This window comes from Pogona vitticeps, chromosome 1, assembly GCF_051106095.1.
Source record: "Pogona vitticeps strain Pit_001003342236 chromosome 1, PviZW2.1, whole genome shotgun sequence".
Classification (NCBI taxonomy): domain Eukaryota; kingdom Metazoa; phylum Chordata; class Lepidosauria; order Squamata; family Agamidae; genus Pogona; species Pogona vitticeps.
Window position 1 is genome coordinate 209,729,905 of NC_135783.1, and position 20,591 is coordinate 209,750,495.

The 20,591-nt window shown below is 43.6% G+C and overlaps 1 protein-coding gene across 4 annotated transcripts in view; it reads right to left on the bottom strand.

Annotated features, from left to right (window-relative positions):
• Nucleotides 1–20,591, bottom strand: part of TANK (TRAF family member associated NFKB activator) — a 51,105-nt gene that overhangs the window by 19,548 nt on the left and 10,966 nt on the right. Inside the window, exons 1-3 of one of the 4 annotated variants that reach the window (XM_020798338.3) lie at nt 18,658–18,964; nt 8,874–9,032; nt 4,126–4,234 (exon numbers count right to left, since the gene is read on the bottom strand). In XM_020798338.3, the coding sequence (XP_020653997.3) occupies nt 4,126–4,234; nt 8,874–8,972 (208 nt within the window). In that variant the 5' untranslated portion in view covers nt 8,973–9,032; nt 18,658–18,964. Of the gene's footprint in view, nt 1–4,125; nt 4,235–8,873; nt 9,033–18,657; nt 18,976–20,591 lie in introns of those variants that run through there. The other 3 variants (XM_020798337.3, XM_078376077.1, XM_072982367.2) reach the window with 3 other exon arrangements.

The following is a 20,591-nucleotide window of genomic DNA, read 5'->3' on the forward strand; positions in this document are numbered from 1 at the left end:
TCTCTCTCAAACCAGCCAGATGCTTCATTCCCTGTTCACCTTTTTCTCAGTTATTTGCAGCATTCAGTTCCATGTTTTACTCCCTGCTTTATTTCTGCAGTACTTCCACTCCTCAACTCCTCATGGAAGCAGGGCTCAGTATGAGTTAAGGCACTCTAAGGGCATAATTCCAGAACTAGAATATGAGGTGTCAGCAGATTTTTTAAAAAAATAATACAGTATCAGAAGTTCCAGGCTGATTTTCCCTAACAATCAGCAGCCATCCATTGGTTTCACACTCGGAGGTGAGATTCAGAGGCCTGCACTCTGAATCTTCACAAAGCACAACTTAACTCCTGAAGGAGAGGCCACAACACAGCTAACAAGAGTAGCCATCCGTATGACACAACACATGTCAGTTTTTATCAGTCCCTGCTTCCAAGCAGGAACAGAGGTTTCACAAGTGCTTTGTAACCCTCACATTAAACATCTCAACTACCAAGCTCATGGCAAAGGCCTTTTAGCTACATAGAATCAGAGAAGAGTGAAGATGGAAGGGGCCTATGAGGCCATCAAGTCCAACCCCTTGCTTCATGCAGGAATACAAATCAAAGGATATCTGCCAGGTGGTTGTCCCATTCTCTCTTGAATGCCTCCAGTGTTGGAGCACCCACCACTTCCCAAAGTAATCGGTTCCACTGTTGTGCTGCTTTAACAGTTAAGAAGATTTTCCTGATATTTAACCTAAATCTGGCTTCCTTTAACTTGACCCATTGTTGCGTGTCCTGCACTCTGCGATGATCGAGAACAGATCCTGCCCCTCTGAACAACAGCTTTTCAAGTATTTGCAGAGTGTTACATCACCTCTCTGTCTTCTCAACTACAGTGGGGTCTTGACTTAAGAACGGCTCGAGTTAAGAACATTTTGACTTAAGAACCGCTCTCATAGGAAAATATTGACTTAAGTACTTAGATTTGAGTTAAGAACTGAAAAAAAACCACATGGGAGGCAGGGAAAGTGCAAAATGTGAACTTTCAGTTAACTGTTGGCCAGTGAAAAGGGTGCCTGTCTGCTTCCTCACTCCTCCCAGCGTTTAGAGAGTGGATTGGGAGACAGTCTTCGGACTGCCTGGTACTGCCTGGACTGTATTTTCCCTGCCTTTCCTGAACCTTTCTTGACTTAAGAAAAAAAGAAACAAAATATCCCCCTCTAGTGGTCGAAGGAGGAATAGCAGCTTCCCATTAGTTTCTATGGACGGAAAAGAGCAGATCCGGATCAAATGGTTTTCAATGCATTCCTATGGGAAATGCAGATTTGACCTGAGAACTTTTTGACTTGAGAACCGCCTTCCAATATGGATTAAGTTCTCAAGTCAAGACCCCACTGTAACTCATAATGAATCCTACATAATCTGAAGCTCACATACTAAAAACCTACAAGTATTTAAAGACAATTTTTATTGTGCTAACCCAACTCGAGTATATTTCTAATGTTCATGTTTTATATTTTTAAAATGCCTTCCCCTTTTTGGGAAAATAAGCATTTTACATATGCACACATTCCAAATAAGTTTCAAAGATCTTTCAATGTATGTGTGCGCATATATAGATATATCCATATACATGTATTTCATTTATATGCCACCTCTTCCCCAGAACTGGGATCCAAAATGGGTTGCAGGTCAATTTAAAACAACAGCAGATTAAACTACAACAAAATTACAGACATTAAAACAGAATTAAATTCACTGGTATGATTAAAATGCAAATAAAATGAAAACTGTTTAAAATCAATTTAAAATACAGTAGTAGAATAATTTAGCCTAAAACAATGAGAACAAGCACATCCACTGGGATTTAATAACTGGTGATTCTTAATTGTCAAAGGCTTGATTATATTAAAAAAACATTATTTGTCAATGAAAGGTGAACAGTGAGAAGGCAACAAATTTAGTCTATCTTAGGAAGGAGTTCAAAAGCCTGGGCACAGCCACAGAGAAGGCCCCTTCTTCAATTTATCTGTTAGCTGTAGCAGATTTACACTGCAAGACCAAAACCATCAACTAGTTTCATGGCACCCTAAAGTCAAAATGCAAGGTAGCAGATTGAGTTCTATTCCTGCTCCCTTAACATGGACAGTTTGTGAATGCCATTGATATACACAGATGCCATTCCTTCCAGGCATCCTTCACCGCTTGGTTGACAACTAAGAAGCCAGATGGTGGTATCCAGGAAAGCTAATTTAGTTCTAGGGCTGTTATCTACATTAAGCAGACATTTCTCATTTCTATCCTAAACTCTTCAAGCACAACCTGAAGAGGTCAGATGTACCTAAATCCTACTAAAAATCATCAACACCTGCATCACAAACCTCTTCACTTCCATTCAGAAGTCCAGATAAGTGAAATGGTACATGGACAAAAAGTTGCAGCCTTACACATACAGGGAAGCTCATGACTCCCACTGAAACCTGTGAAAGTGACACAACCCAACCATATGGGATGTATTTCCAAGTCCTTAACCACCACCAAAATATATACAACTTCAACAGAATAAATGCATAGTAAATTGACCAAATAATTTTTTAAAAAAAATCAAGTAGAGAAAACACTTCCCCCTCCTGCCCCACATGTAAAAAATAGCAAAATACAACACACACAAAGAGCCCCCTGCCCCAAAAACCAAGAAACACAAGCAAAAAAACAAAAAAAACAAAAAACAAAAAAAGAGCAAAAAGTGCAACTTCCTCACCAATCAAAAGTACTAGAATACAAGGAGATTATCTTTCTTCTTATTTTTCTTTATTTATTTTACTCTATTTTCTGGTTTGTAAATTGTCATTTAAAGATTTATGTAATTTGTGTTATTTTATTTTTTTATTATTATTATTATTATTTTTTTGGACTTATATACCGCCCCATAGCGCTACAAGCACTCTCCGGGCGGTTTACAGTTTCATTATACAGGCTACACATTGCCCCCCCAGCAAGCTGGGTACTCATTTTACCGACCTCGGAAGGATGGAAGGCTGAGTCAACCTTGAGCCGGCTACCTGGGATTTGAACCCCAGGTCGTGAGCACAGTTTTAGCTGCAGTGCAGCGTTTTAACCACTGCGCCACGAGGCGTCTTTGTTATATTGGAAGCCGCCTAGAGTGGTTGTATAGACCAGATGGGCGGGATACAAATCAAATCAAATCAAATCAATAAATAAATACATAAATATCTTCTCTGTACCACTTGATGCCTTCTCTTCTTCTTTGAGTCCAACAGGCATCAAGTCCAGCCAGAAACTACAATCCAAGAAAAGAAAGGAGCAATAGCAAAACAGAACAAAACAAAACAAAACAAATAAAAACAAAAGCAAAAACACCAAAGAGCAGGAGGAATGTCCAAAGATAAAATATCCAAAAAATTATCCTAAAGAGGCACGCCCGCACAGGATGGCTGTCTGGCAGCAGCAAAAATAAAGCAATAAGATTTTTTTTTTTAAAAAAAAAATCTCCTCCCCAAAATTAAGAAAATATGCAAAAGCAAGAAAAAGGACATAAGGTAGAGGATCAGGCAACTGGACAAAGGTAGGGCACTGAAAGTTTATACAAAAGAGGAAATATGAAAGAAACACGAATCCCCCTCCCCATTCTGTAAACTTGAATCATTCATGTTTTAGAGACTCTGTTTTGGCAGTCACCAAAAGGCATGAAGTATAAGGAGGACAGGATCTTTCACATTTTGGTGTCTTTCATTAAAACACAATTTAATGTGTTTTAATCTTCGTACACAAACAGCTTAAGGAATAAGCAAGTGCTTCAATTTTTTTTTCCGAAGTCCAACCCAAATACTGAAATAAGAGGCTCTGACTGTCAAATCACTTTACAGCAGATGCAGGTTCTTCTCTTTTACCTTTCAATACAGACATTATCAGGACTCTTAACACCAAATTCTATGAACTAAGAAACAAAGAGTACTATGGCTCAATACAAACTACTACAACAGCCTAAGCACTGCCAGAGACATGTTTTAAAAGGAACTTCTGCTGTACTGCGGTCAGCAAATCCTTGAAAACCTGCTGGATCACTGCATTAAATGTGCACTCTGTGTATTTCTGAACATTCATAGGCACATGCACATACACACAATGTACCTACCTCTAGTGGCACTCACAGAAGCCAATTGCAACTGAAGTTTTGCAACAATACTTGTCAGAAGATCAATTTTTTCCTGTTGTTCACATATCTGTTTTTCATAACTGTCTGTCTGTAAAAGACAAATTAATCAGAAGTAGTCATTTGGTGTTGATAAGGGGATTTACCTTGGAGAAGCATACAACTTGTCTGGGCTAGAGTACTGGCAATGATGCACATTGTTTAAAACTCATGCATTAACACCCTTGTCCAACAATGTAGTTTGTCATTAGCAACGAGTGCGGGATTCAATGCCATGAGATGTAGCAAGGGTCATACATTTGGACAGCTTTAAAAGGAGACTGGGCAAATTCATGGAGAACATGATTATCAATGACTACTGGTCAGAATGGTTATACACCATAGTGTCTCCCCTGTGATACCATGCCACTGAATACCAACAGGAAACTGTTCTTGCACATATGTTTTGTTTGCAGGTTTCCCAGAGATATCTAATAGGCCACTATGCAAAACAGAAAGCTGGATCTACTGGGTGCTTGGTCTGATAGAACACAATTCTTATCCTATTTGTCTAATACTTTCATTTGTTGCAACAGCTGAGGAACCAGAACATTCTGTTTCGTTTGTCCCATCAGTTTTTACTTATTGCATTTTTATGGCATATATAGCTTCAGTCCACTCATTGCCACAACAACTTTATGGGGCAAGTTAAGTTGAGAGGTAAGGACTGGCTAAGGCTCATGACACTTCATGGTTGAATCCAGTTCTCTAACCCCATTCAAGCTTTTAGGAGTTAAATGCCTAAGAGGTTAGGTATTAACCAGACAAGTGTTTCCAAAATCAAGTGTTAATGGGATGGCTTGGGACATTTTAACAGTCTTCAATTATTGCCAAGTAAAGGTAGTTTTCTTCCACAGAAAAATTAGTTATCTCAGTGGCTGGTTAAGAGAAACATTGTAATTTCTTTAATGTTTCCCATTTTCCAGGGTCCATCAGATCACAATTTCTGGTGGTCGTGGTGGTGCATCTTTGGGGGGAAATGCTTGGACTTTCATGCATAAAAGAGTCAACCTGCAGCCAGATACAAAATAAAGAACCAAACAATCATGGCAACACACACACACAAACACACACAAGTCAGTATACTCCATCAGTCCAGCTGACCTCAGGAACAGAGGGAAAAAAAGGATGGGGGAACATCACTAAAACCCAAATTGAAAATGTACAACAGCAACATCTTGTCAACACTTCTGCACAGAGCACAGGCACGACAGCGAAAACAGACAGTAGAGAAGATGGTTTTGACAGTCGGCATGCACAAATAATTCTCTTAGAGTCAGATGGCAGCAACAAGTTATTGCCTACAAGATATACTTGTCAACCAAACATCCATCCGTACAGAGCACCATCTGGCCAGGATGACTCCAGTTTCTGTATATTTGACACAACTCCGATCTTCAGAGACTAGGAAAAAGAAGTGGCCAACCTGAAACTTTCAAGAAGACGTCAAGCACTGTGCAGATTAAGACACTGTCCGGTCACTCAGGTACTCAAAACGTTGCTACAAGAAGCTCATAACCAGGACATGAGCGCTCTCTCACTTGCGTCCCTTTGCGAGTGGTATTCAGAACCGTTCTACTCGTGATGCTGGGGGTGATATAACTAGTAGACACGGGCAGCCTTATTCTCCTTGAATTTCTTCTATTTATCCCTTAAAACCATTGAAGCTGGTGTCTACGATCAATTCTGTGATGATGAATTTCACAGTTCAGCTACTGACATGTGAAGACGTACGTACTTTCCATTATCTGTCCTAAATCACCTACCGGTTAACCTTTGCTTAGACCAGTGATGGTGAATTTTTGGGGGCTCGTGTGCCCAAACCGGGGGGGGGAGGGACAACAGGGGGTGGCGGAACTGGAAATGGTGGCAGAAGGAGGAATCCTGGGCACGGAGACCCCACTCCAGATCCACCGCCAGCGACAGCTGCTCCGGATCCTGACCCACCGCCTGTCAAAGCACCAGCACCGCAGTTGCAGCCACCTGCTCAGGTTTGGCTGCCGGGGGGGGGAGCGATCTGGCAACTTATGGCTTGCATGCCGGCAGAAAGGGCTCCACGTGCCAACTGTGGCATGCTTACCATAGGTTCGCCATCGCTGACACTCATGGTTGCTCCAACAAACTGAAGCTACAGAGCTAAAAACAGGCAGTCAGGGGGGTGGAGTGGGGAGAAAAGCAAAAACACCTTTTGAGAGTCACCTGAACATCAACTAAAAAGGAATGTCCTTTAGAAAATAATTTCATACTGCTTGAATTGTTTCACCTTGCACTCAGGGAAACCCCCTGTCCAACAGATTAGAAGCTGCCATCCTTCACTCGAACATGAAGTGAAGGAAGGCTAACTTTCTCATCAGGGTAACTGTATTAAATAAACAAGCCCATAGACAGAAACTTGTGGGGATTCTGGGAATCACTATAGAATCACCTGAATATATAATACAATACGGTTAATATAATTAAAATTATTTCTTTCGGCAAGCAGTTGGGTAAAAGACTGTACTTTGGGCAAGCCATTGGAAAATGAGAGGTTTTTCATTTAACTCCACAAGTAAATGAAATAAAACACCAGATTTTCTTGTTGATGTTTTAAATTATAAATGAAAATCAGGGAGGCGTGTGGATTAATCCTAAGGCAGTCCCAGACAGGTCTTTTCCATGGACAATATAACACAGTGAGTTAATTTGGATGATTAACTAGATTTCTGTAGATGCTGCAGTGATTTATTACTTTTATGCAGCCAACTATTTCCCCTCGCTACATGTTAAAGACTAAAACTCCCAGAAGCCTTTTCACCACTAGCTGTGCTGGCCAGGCCATCTGAGAGCTGTCGTCCAAGAACATCTGGGGACCCAAGGTTGGGAAGCACTGTGTTAAGTGATGATTCTACATGTAGGGTATCTAGGGCTCATTTGGAAAATATGTCCCATAATGATCCTTCTCCAGGTGGTTCTTCAACGGAAGTCTGTTTATTGGACAAGAATCAACCCTATGGAATTGGTGAGCACTCCGAGTGCTGTGGAACATGAGATACTTGAAACGGGTGATTTCTGGCATTCACTGGATTGCCGATCCAATGTACATCCACATCAGTGAGAATAAGGGCTGTGAATACGTGGGCTGGCCCTCAGTTGTCCATTTTCAGAATGGCCATGTATTTGTACAGGAGAGAATGATTTTAACAAGCACCTACTCCCAGGAATCGGAGGTAATCTGCTAGTGTCATAGGGGATACTGGTTGTTATTCTGATGCAGTTGTCTACCTGCTGCTAAACACCCTGGAGCACTTAACTCTAACCTAACAAGAAGCACTCTTGCTCTCTTCAATGCTGGTGAGCCTTGGATTTCTTGGGGAAAGGTGGAAGAGTTCCTTCTAGCCATCTGTGACTCTGGCTCGTGAACAGTCACCCAAAGTGAGATTGGGGTGGTGAGAAGGATGGGTAGAGGGGCACTTCCATCCCCAATAGAAGCTGACCAGCATGTAATTCAGGATGGGATTAAACATGGGGTCTTCCGCATGCAAACCAAGTACAGTGGTGCCCCGCACAGCGAGGTTAATCCGTTCCGGATTAACCTTCGCTGTGGGAAACATCGCACTACGGAACACCAAAAGGCATTGGAACGCATTAAACAGCGTTTAATGCGTTCCAATGCCATAGAATACTCACTGTAGTGCGATGTTTCCCAGGGGCCGGCAGCCATTTTTGCGCCCTCCCCTCGCACAACGAGGGCGCCAAAATGGCTGCCATCAGCTGTCCGGCGGGTCCAAAATGGCCGCCGGAACAGCCGAAAGGGGCCGGGGCGCAGCGTTTTCGCGCGAAAACGCTGCCGGAAGCCCCGAAATGGTTGCCATTTCGGGGCTTCCGCAGTGTTTTCGTGCGCTCCCCTTGCTTACCAAGGGCACGAAAACGCTGCGCCCCGGCCCCTTTCAGCTGTTCCGGTGGCCATTTTGGACCCGCCGGACAGCTGATCGGCGGGTCGCAAAGCGAAGGTCGGTAAGCGAGCAGCTTACCGACCTTCGCTCTGTGAATCACAGCCTATACGGGCATCGTTTTGCGATCGCATTTGCGATCGCAAAAACGGCCTCGTAGAGCGAATTCATCGCTCTACGAGGCGCCCGTTGTGCAAGGCACCACTGTACGCAAATGCAGGCTTAGCTGTCTCCATGCCAAAATAAGAGACTCTAACCACTGCCTTTCAACCTCAACATTTTAGTACCACCCAAGTGAATAATGTACTACCTATGGATAAATCAAGAGTGGCGAAAGTTCCAGACTAGTGGTCAGCATATCACTGCCTCTTATAAAATGGAGACATGTTGGTTCCCTACTGTTGATGTCATGCACTGCTTTTGGTCAAGCATAACATACTTTGGAGAAAGCACCTACAACAACAGCAACACCAGTATACATTTCAAGGCCTTATCACAAGTGAACTAAGAAGCAATCCACCCTAGAAAATTACAACCCTCAATTTAACAGAAGACACACAAGATCCACAGAAGACACACAAGATCCCCAGCTCCACATCTGTTACATGCAAGACCATTGCAAATAATTAACAGAATTTTGCTGGCATTATAAAACTACACTGAACACTTTTGTTGTGCATGATGAGTGAGTCGACCTTTCTTCAGAAGGAGGTATAAATGTAATCTTAACTCGTAGCATTAGGGTATAAAACAGACACGTACCTTTTGCTTGAGCTCTTTCACAGCAGAATCTCTATCCATACATGCCTGCCGAAAGGCTTCATATGCCTTGTTAAGCTGCTCTGCAATATTTTTATCCATACTTCCCAGCAATGTCTCATTACTGAAGAGATTATGATTGCAGCAGATCTGGTTAAATTACTGGAAAAAAGAGGAGGAAGGGAAAAGGATTGGTTGTAATACATCTATCTTCGCCAGGCAATCCCTGGATCCATGCATAGGTAATATGGGACCCTCCAGACGTCTTGTATTACAACTCCCATACTACTTGTCCATGGCCATATTGGCTGAAGCTTGTAAGAGGAATTCTTCAAAACAATTGGAGTGCACCAGGTTGCCTACTCCCACCCTATGCAGTCAATGATTGAATGTCACAGTAGCTGCGTACTCAACACTCTTATACTAGTACACTTCAGCCTACATCAGACCTGGCCAAAGTGCGGCCCTCCAGATGTTGCAGAACTGCAAATCCCAACATTCCTCACTGTGTGGGCTAGGCCCAACTCTCCTCGCTATTGGCTGTGTGGGCTAGGAATTATGGGAGTTGCAGTTCAACAAAATCTAGAGGGCCACATTTTGCCCATCCCTGGCCTACATGAAGGAGCAGCCAACACAGGATATTACCTTAAGTCCCATGAGTGTCTACCTTGAGGTATAGAGAAGCAACTGCACGTTGGCAAATCTATTATGTACACAGTCTGGGTTGTTATCTTGCTCGTCCTTCAGCTCAGAGGGATAACTGGATGCACATCCTGACCTTAAACCATCACTATCATAATCTCTCTTAGGATGCTTAGAGCTCTGAAGTGCAAGAAAAATGAGGATCTATTACTAGGGGATGTCTAAGAAGAGCACAGGGTTCACCCCAAAGAAGCAGCACCATGTTTTCTGTATTGGATAAATGCAGTTCTTTTTCCAACACCAGAGAGCTAGCTAGTTCTCGACAGCTAAGAAGGCCTAAATGTTCCCCTACATCTTTCCATCATTCCAAGAAGGATTGGAAAGAAAGCTTTAATGACTATAATGAATTATGCACAAGTTTATCAATGTTTTTGCCTAAAATATGATGAAGTATACATTGAGAATAATGGGTTGGGTCCAGACTTTAGTCAAGAAAGAAGTTAGTCATGGCTCAAGTCCCATTGATTTTAATAGGCACTGACTTCAGTTAATTAAAGCCTGAATCTAATCTACTGCTCTGTTCCAGTAGGTGCAAACAGGTAGTGTTCACTGGCTGAATAGTGCACTATCAATTTATGACAATGACTAACCAATAAAATATGTTTTTGAAAATAATTAATCACTTTTTAACTCCTGAACTATGAAATTTAATTTAACCATAATTTGCAGATTACAAAAAAGTTCTGCTTAGATGTCTCTGTGAAATACCAAAATGAGGTTAGTCACAATTTAATAAACAAAGAAAAGCTGCTGATTATTGCCATATAGAAAAAAAAATTCAATATATTTCCATCCAATGCTAGTAACACAACATTACAACTGTAACGGTAAAAAAAAGAAGCTGTGCACTAGAAGTAGCCCTTCACTGATTCACAACTAAAGCTTCAGTTATTAGCAGCCTGCAGCTCATCCAACAACACTAATGCAAGATGTGATAGTAACATTCTGGAGCAAGTACTCAAGCTGCCACAAAAATTCCTCAAAAATGCAAGAGACTTCCTAGAGCAATAGTTATGAACAAATATTACAATACACAGGAACATTCTTCATTCCCTGCTTAGACCAAAACTTTGCACAGTTCTTAGCCACAGATTTAATGCTAGCTGGAAAACCCAAACCAATTATCTTTTCTCAGATTTAATACCAAACAAACAAGAACAGCTTCCAGAACATAATTAATTAAACGTGACAAATTTCTAATTTAAACAGAGTCAACTTTGGCACCAACAGTCTTTTGCTTTTCTATTTATTCTCAAGGGAAAACTATTATTATTATTTAAGGAGGCTTTGCCCATTTCTACAAGCTTCAATATTGCCAATCCTTTGGAAAAAGGCACAGAATTTCAGTTGAGATGGCAGGATTGATAAAGGTTATTTTAACAGTGCGATCCAAAGCAGGTTTACTCAGAAGTAAGTCTACCAGTTTAGTCTCTAATAAATGTGCTCAGGACTGCAGTTTAAGAATCAACGCCATTCAAAGATACATAAGCTGCAGTTCTATACCTTTTATCCAGGAGGTAAGCCCGCTGTATGAGGGACTTACTTTTGAGCAGGCATGCAAAGCAGGGTACTGAAAGACTGCAATCCTATCACAGTTACCTGGAGGTAAAGCCAAATTATTTCAGTGGGATTTACCTCAGAATAAGCAGTTAGATCTACAGCTGGGCTGCAATCCCAAATCTAAATACAGTGGTGCCTCGCAAGACGAGCACCCCATTTAATGACAAAATCGCATGATGATGAACTTTTTGCGATTGCAAAAGCGATTGCTTTACGATGGTTTCAATGGGGGAATTTCGCTTTGCGATGATCAGTGCCCTGCTTCGGGAACTGATTCTCGCAAAATGACGATTTTTGGCCAGCTGATCAGTGGTTTCAAAATGGCCGCTGGGTAAAAAAAATGGCTCCCCACTCTTTTCTGGGCAGCGAAAATGGCCACGCTATGGAGGATCTTCGCTGGACGGTGAGTTTCAAGCCCATAGGAACGCATTAATCGGGTTTTAATGCGTTTCTATGGGCTTTTTAATTTCACATTACGTTTTCGTTCTACAGCGATTTAACGTCGTAATGCGAGGCACCACTGTACCTGTAAGCAAGTCCTGCTGTACAAAGTGTGACATCACTTTTGATTGCACAGCTGAAGGCGTCACCTGCCAAAGTGCAGCACAGTTGCTTTTCAACAGTAAAACATTTGTGATTTTGCACAAAATTGACAAGAACACCACACTTAATAGACTAACATTATTATCAGGCTTTTGTGAGGACATGAGGGAGGTAACTCTCTGCTAGTGTTCCCAAACTGTGGAACTCCCTCCCACATGAGGCTAGGCTGCCACTGCCACCCCTGACCCCCTCTGCTGTCGTTCTGCAGGCAAGCAAAGACCTTTCTCTTCAAGCAGGATTTCCCATTTTCCTGGCAGCTTAAGAGTTGGGTGGGGTTTTTTGTTTGTTTTTCCTCTCCTCTTCAATGTTCTATTTTACATACACTTTAAAATACGGTAACAACCATGTTGCAGATAAAGCACCATCATATATACAGATGACTGAACTTTTCTCAATCTACAGCCTAGATCTTTTCCATTCTTTTTTTATGAACAGTGACCATTAGATTTGTTTTAAAGGCCCATCTCCAACCCTAAGGTGGTTTGTTTTGCTCTAGGAAGTGAACAGCCACTTTGATCACCAAAAATGTCTTGATATGTGTGCTGTGTTCTCTGCATGCATATGCTGTGATGTGACTTTTACCCTTTTCCTGCAATTACTCAGAAGATGCCTATGCAATGTTTAGCAAATAGGTTGCAAGTTATGTCTTGCAAGTTAAAAATAAGAAAGTGTCAAGACTGGCTACAGCAAAGCCTACAACTTGGGTGTCCCAGCCACCAGTTGCAAGAGAAACCACTCAACAGATGTGAACAATGCCCAGATTGTAAAAACAATGTTTTTGTTTATCTTTTTTAAAGACATTATCCAGTAGATAGTTAACATCAGAACTGTTCCTTATGACTTTCTTTTTCAAAAGAGAACAGAACCAAAAACAGTATCTTCAGACATAATTCTGAAACAAGCTGTTTTGCAAGAGATTAAAATTTCTTGCAACACACTGAAATGCAAACAAAACATTTTCAAAAGACATTTCTGTATTTTTAAAGTATTAATTGAGACAGCCTCTTTAATACTGTTGCACCAGGAAGGGGGCAAAAGTGACCTTGGATCACCACAGCAGCTTCTCTCTTTGCAGCTTTCCATATTTTACCTGAAAGACAGATTTCCTTAGTTTAAGAGAAGAAGGTCAACAGGTTCAGTTTCAGTCACTGCTTAAAGTCTCCCTGCTTCAAAGTTCTTAGAAAATTTCTCCTTGAGAGAATCTCTCTTTCATAGCTGTTTATAATTTTTAAAGTTAGCTTTGACCTCAACTGATGGTAGATGGTAATTCCCGTGTTTTTCCATTTATAAGATGGCCCCCACCCTTTTCTAACCCAAAAGTTAAGAAAACTTAGCTGTGAGTATTCAGCCTCTGGGCTCAGAACACTCGGACATTAGGAGTCCCTGTTGAAACTGAGTCTACAGGCTCCATCTCCAACAAGGCGTGTTCCAGTTGGTTTGTTCCGCATCAACTGACATCAGTTCCATAAGGCTCATGACTGGAGGAAGCTAAGCCGCCTGATTGAAGGAAGCCTGTTTACAGAGGCAAGGTACGGGCAGACTTGTCTTCTCCCTGTTGTCAGCTTTAAAAGGTAAAGGTTCCCCTTGACATTTTCAGTCCAGTCGTGTCCGACTTTAGGGGGTGGCGCTCATCCCGCTTTTCAAGCCATACAGCCAGCGCCTGTCCGAAGACATTTTTCCATTGTCACGTGGCCAGCGTGACTAGGGAACGCCGTTTTACCTTCCCACCGAGATGGTACCTATTTATCTACTCGCATTTACATGCTTTCGAACTTCTAGGTTGGTGAGGAGCTGGGACAAAGAGACGGGAGCTCACTCCGTCGCGTGGATTCGATCTTACGACTGCTGTTCTGGTCCTGCAGCACAGGCTTCTGCGGTTTAGCCCACAGCGCCACCACATCCCTTACTTCCACATAAAAGACGTCCCTCAATTTTTAATGTAATGAATTTAGGAAGAAGTAGTGTCTTGTACATGGAAAAACACAGTATGTATGGAACGCCAGATCTCTCTCTCTTAGCTGAGCATAACTATTTCCACGAGTCTCTGCCTCTCCTGATATCCTGTTTCCCCAAAAATAAGACCTAGTATGATTTTCCAGGATGCTCGTCATATAAGCCCTACCCCAAAAATAAGCCCCAGTTAAGTGAAACCCCACCGTCCACTACTGTGTAGCAACTAGAAGAAGACAGGACTATATATGAATAAATGTAGATTGTTGTACATGAAAAAAAACCTCATTCCCTGAAAATAAGCCCTAATGCATTTTTTGGAGCAAAAATTAATATAAGACCCTGTCTTATTTTTGGCGAAACACGGTAGTAAATAATTGCTATTTATAAAGTACCAGCTACACTTTAAAACCAAGGAACTGTACAAAAGATATAAAAGGGAGGCCCTGCCCATTAAGTTTGCAATCTAATTTAATTTCAGAAGACGCTCCACTAGATGGAAGCCTCCCTGGCGTTTGAGAGAAGGAAAAGTGGGATTAACTCAGACAATGGACACAAGGAAGTGCGGTGAAGTGGCAGAGAAGAGAAAAGCCTGTTTGTGCACTGTCCCCGAAAAGGATATAAATCAAAGGGGAGGCTGCTTGAAGGCAATAACCATCATCCCCACAGCAGGAAGCGGGAAGCCAATAGGCTATAGGAGGCAGAACAGGAGTGGAGAATCTTTTCAGCCCTCAATTTGCTCTGAGGGTTTTATTTACTCAGAAGAAACTGGAGGGATGAGAGGTTGGAGCAGCATAGCTGACAGCAGTGGTACCTTAAGCCAAAGTGGATGAAGACCACATTCTGGGAAAGCCTGCTTTTTTTTGGACTGGCTGCGCACAGACAGCATGGCCAATGGTTAGCTGTCTCCCTTTTGGTTATCCTTCCACCAGCAGGCATCACACAGATACAGTATCTCGTGTCTAAACTGGGTTAGCAAACCAAGCTTGATTGGGTAGTTTTGCTTTCTTCTCCCTAGTGCATGTTTGTATTTTGATTCTTTTTATTTCATATTACCACACTAGAGTGCCCCGGTTGGCAGAAAGATAGGATATACATTTAATAAACAAATAATTCCCCCCTACATTTAGTATCTCCAAGGAAGGTGTCAGACTGTTAAAATAGATGTTTGCTTAAGCACATAAACTATTTTTCCTTCTATGTTTATGCTCTACTTGTGAGAATTTGGAGGGGGTGGATTTTCATGTTTAAATGTTTTATTTTGCATCCAAATGCTTGTTATTAGGGAATACTACCTCAGCAACAATTCTTGGTTGGGCATTGATGAATTTAACTCTGTCATAATAGCCTGATTCGGGTGTTATTTGCTCTGGTTTTATCCATAACATGAGCAAGGGAGTACCTACCCCAGATTTTTAATTAACTTGAAGTGTAGGGGCTGTTACAGAATGTTGTATATCTTCATTACAGAATGCTGTATATCTTGAACTGAGCTGGGTATTTAATCATTTTTAAAGGGTGGCTTTAATACTGTTATTCATTTGATACTTTTAACATTTTTATATGCTACTGTGTTTTTAATTGTGTTTACTGTATGGTTTTAATTAATGGTGAGCTACCTTGTGTTCCTGTGGGGGAAAAGGGGCCATATAAATAAAAGAAAGTGAACTGAAATGGCCCACCTCAGTTTCCAGGGAAAAGTAATGCATCTACAGAGGACCAGATCCTGTTCACATGGAGGCTGTCCACTCAAGCAAGAAGATGGAGATCTAAATCAGTGGTTCTTAACCTTTGTTACTCGGATGCTTTTGAACTGCAACTCCCAGAAACCCCAGTCAGGACAGCTGGTGGTGAAGGCTTCTGGGAGTTGCAGTCCAAAACTCCTGAGTAACCCAAGGTTAAGAACCAGTGATCTAAATCACCTCTTTTCTGCAGCTGTTCCATTTTACGAGAAAACTATAATGAAAGAAGCAAGGGGCTCATGTAATGGATTAAAACAGGGCAAGATATGTCTGAAGAGGGCAAGAATCTTGAGGGGCACTAGACCTAATGTCACAATACAAATACTCATCTCTTGCTGACCATATCTGAATATTGACTTAGATACAATAAATACATCCCCTATACCTTCTCCTCCTTTCTTTATGTACTTTCCAACAGCCACAACTCAATGACAGATGGCAAATCGCTTTAAATATTTAAGAAAAGAATCCCTCTCAGTAAACATTTAACTTAAGACCCATCCTCTAGTCTTTCCTACTTCTTCCATGTCGCATGGCTGAGATCTATCAATAGAGACATATTATGTGGTTAAGCCAGCGAATACTTGCAGAGTCTCAGATGGACCTTATGGGTATGCTAAATTTTACTTTAGCAAAAGCCACCATTCACTCTTAGTCTAAAAGTTCATCTTTAACATTCCCCACCCACCCACCCATCTGTGACGGAACCGGGTATGGAATACTCCTCTCAGGGATATCATGTTTTGTTTCACTTAATTGTATTTTATTTTTTAAATGAAACCCTATCAGTATTTTGGAAAATCTGAACCAAGGGTGGCAAAGAGTCGCACCGGGCCATAAGGAGGGTCCAAGGTTACTTCTGCAGGCCCTGCCCATGGATTTCTTTTTTCCACACAAACAAGATGGCCTGATACTCCTAGAAATGTTCAGGGACTGTGATTTACCTTTTCAATGGGCTCCACTCTCACGCTCCCTTAACACCATACTTATATAACATATTACCAATTCTTCTAAATTCTAAGTAACCCTTTAGCCAGTTCTAGTTTCTTGAGGTCATTTCTGGGAGTCTGTGCAGTCCCAAGAGGATGCCAGGGGCAGAAAATTGGGACTTGGGCCTGCCAGGGTTGCCCTTTCCTGATTTAGACTTTAAAAATGTACAGCCACACACCATCAACTGGGATTGCACCCTGAACAGCAAAATGCCTGATATGTTTGGATACAAAGCCAATGGAAAAGCCACCCTTATGCTTCAATTCTTGCAGAAGCAACCACAGGCAATACCATGGCCCCAAAATAGAGGAAAGCAAGATCCTGCTGACAACTGAGCAACCTGCTCCAGTTCAGTTATATCAGGGAAAGAAAACATCTGGCCTCCCCTAAGCATTGGACTTCAGCTCCTACAAGGCTTAACCAGCAATGACTAATAGTAAAACATTATGGGAGCTGGGATCAAGCTGGAAGAGGGCAACAGAGGGCAACTCTCATGCTAGAAGCAAATTCCCATCTGTATACTAAATCTCCCGAGGAACTGGGAAGAAAGGCTTCACAACACTCCATTTACAACCCTTTTTAAAAATCAGGACTAGCCAGAGATGGGGGGGCAGGAGAGGAGCAGAAAGGGGGCTAGGCATGCCTGATGTTCCTGCCTGTGAAGGAGCAGTAGATCCAAAGGAGAAAGAACAGAGTGAGCCATCCCCTCAGCTAGAGGCGTCTGAGCGGGGGAGAGATATAGAAGTAGGGAAGACAAGAGAAAGTGAGGAGCTGAATGTAGAGGAGGGGAAAAGAAGGGAATCAAAGGGAAAAGAGGAGAAGACTGAAATCTGTCTAGTGGAAGAGAGAGAGGGAGAAGGGGAAGAAAGATGCCCGCGTGGGAGGAGGAGATAGGGGAACAAAGTGGGGGGAGACAGTTCAATATACCAAGGATGGAGAGAGAAGGAAGGAGGGAAAGAAAGAGGGCGAGAGGAAAATACAAATATTGTAGTAGGTTGTTAGAGGACTTCCCTAATTTGAAGGTAGGAGGATTGCTACTTGATCCAGACAAATCTAAAGACAACATCGGCTGAAGCCCTAGAATGGACGGTCGTGGATTTTCTGAGGAGACAAGGTCACTCGAGGAGGAGGGTGATTTGGCCAGTCCCTTCCTTCAACCATCCACCACCGTAGGGAGAATGGGGCAGACACACCTGTTGTGGGACAATATATCAAATAAATAAAATAAATAAGCTGCCTAGAGTGGTTGTTTCAACCAGATGGGTGGGATACAAATCAAATAAATAAAATCAATAAAATAAATAACGTGCGGTCAGGAGTGCTCCACTGAGGAAGCCCACTGATCGGGAACATTTTGGGCCAGCCCCTCAATGAACCTTGTCAATTTACAAACAGAGTTATCGTCTTCACAATTTGGAGAGTTACCAGATCTCAGTTGTTTTGAACCGATAGAAGTTTATTTATTTATTTAATTTTATTTTATTTATATCCTGCCTATCTGGTCGGATCAGGACCACTCTAGGTGGCCAAGTTGTTGTAGGTTCACCTAATGTTAAACTAAATAAACCTGTTAACGTTCAAAAAGAGACTCAGTCGTTATTTCCCCCCCCCCCCCAAAAAGGGGGAACTGCTTCAGATCTTTAACGAACCCAATCACACTGTCCCTCACTCATATGAACCCGATGGAGGTGCGCTTTTCTAGTAAAGGGTTGTCAGAATATTTGGGGGGGGGGGGGGTTCCGAGGGCGCGAACAAATTTCCCTGTACTTTTGAATCTCTTGCAACTGTGTATTAACTCATGTATACGGAAACGGCCAATTCCTTTGTTTTTACAATCCCTCCGGGGCAAGCTCAGAAGCGACACCCCCCGCCCCGGTTCTTTACTTTGTGACCCAATGCCCCCCCCGCTGGCTAGCCCCAACAGCCAGCTCGAAGCCCTCCCGCCCCCCCCCCCCGCTCCGGGCGCCCGTGCATTTTAATGCCTCCCTCAGCAGCTCCTTCCGCCCTTCCTCGTTCAGGCAACACACGACCCACGGAAGGCACTCGGGGAGGGGGGGGAAAGGGCTCTCCTTCCAGGGGCGCTTCCTCGCCGGTGCCCCCGCTACCCCTACCCCGGGGCCAGAAAGAAAGGCTGGAAGGGAAAGGAGGGACGGAGAGAGAGGGAGGGAGAGGGGGGGAGGCACAGAAGCCACTGTGGATCGCGCGGCAGAACCCCGAGGGAGCAAGGAAGGGGGACTTACCCAAACGCAAGCGCCTGTGCGTAAGCAACACCCAGGCAGCTTCCGAAAAAAAAAAAAAGAGTTTGGCAAACTTCGCGTCCGGCCGTGGAGCGCACTTAAGCCGAAAGGAGGCGCAAAAAGGGAAGCAGGAGAGCGAGAGGTGGTGCAAGAAAGAGAGACAAACTCACTCCCTCACTCTCCTGGGGGGGGGGAGGGGGGGAAAGAGCAAGGTCCGTTGGCAGCGGCTGAGAAGAGTGGGAGGCCTCGGAGGGCGCCGGCTGCTTCCCAGAGCAAGGGAACGGACTCGCTCTCCCCCCCCCCCCGCACCCCCGCCACGGCGCCCCAGAGGAGGGTTGCTCGTCGGAACAAAAGTGCGGCCCCGACGCGCCACCCAGGAACCCGCGCTCACTTCCTGCCGGGCCCTTCTCGCCATGTGACCGGGCCGCGGAAGGTGACGCCGGCCCCCGCGGCCCTCGGCTCGGCCCGGGTGGGAGCGCTGCTTCGTGGACACCCCCCCCCGTCCATTTCCGGAGCTGTTCCCCCCCCCGCACACACACAGACACACACACACACACCACCTAGTTTCCCGCCGCGCCACAACAGCGGAAGGGCTGCAGCGGCCGCTAGCTCGAACGAGCAGGCGCCTCCTGCCCCCCCCTGCCCTCTGTGAACCCTGCCGCCCCCACCAGGTGCCCCATGGCAGATGGGCAGGGGAATGAGCTCCAGTGGCTAGCTCGCCCACTAGTAATCCTCATGGCCCACTTGTGGGCAGTAGAGGTGGGCCTAGCTTATTTCTCGGTTGCAGTCGAGGCCTTTTTGCTTTCCCATTGCACCCTAGAACAACCCTGGGTGTGTGGGGGGGATTTGAACCCAAGGCTCTCCCTAGGCCCCAGTATAGTATCCCGCCCACTATGTTCATCCTGCCTTCCACCCACAAAGACAGGCCAGGAGCAGCAAATAGATGTGGCAGCACCTTTTAGCCACCAGCAGTTTTCCTGCTGTGAGCGGGGGAAAGGAGCTCAACCGCACATTTCATACCAATACTGGTAGCTAGTAGTTAAGAGGTTCAGTCCCCCCCCCCCGCCGCTTTCTTGGGCACCAGCCTAGCAAGACATATCTTTGGTACTGAACACAAAAACCAGCATACTGTATTATATTTTGACACTAATGCCCTGCTCTGTGATTAATGTGTGCACTGTTCCTGTTTCCAGATTCAAAAATTATATTTCATTTCTCTAATTTTGCCTTTATAATTGTATTATTTGGTATTTTGATGCTTTTTGTCTTTTGCCACAATTCTAGATGGTCATTAGAGAGAAAGGTCTGTCCTAAGCCAAGCATTGTTTCTGTCAGCCAGCAGCCTCTGGAAGTTAATAAACAAATGTAGAGTATATTAAAAAATAGACTTCCTTGATTGTTTGGTTGTTGTGGGTTTTTCGGGCTTCTTGGCCATGTTCTGAAAGTGGTTCTTCCTAACGTTTCGCCAGTCTCTGTGGCCGGCATCTTCAGAGGACAGCAAACTGTCAGTTTGCTGTCCTCTGAAGATGCCGGCTGTTACATACAGCACTGATGTTACCTGTCTGTCATGGGTTTGGAGGGAAAGTTCCATCCTATGGGGAGTGGAAGGCGGGACATCAGGAGGAGGGGCTGTACTGTATACATATGTGGAGTTTGTGTGGAGAGAGAAGCAGAGCTGGAGGAGAGCTGAGAGAAGAAGCTGGTGTGGGAGTCTGTGTGTCAGACAGGGTACTACTGTGTGTCAGTCAGTACCAACCTGATAGGTTCAGGTGTCTGTATGGTTAGCCAGAACTGATAGGTTCAGGGTCTGGGCTTCAAGTTAAGTGTTCTGTGTGAACCAAACTGTGTGCATGTATGAATGAGACTAAGCCACGTTACTATATCTTATTCACCTGATCATTTTATTTTCCCTGTGTGTTGTTTTAAATAAACCTTAT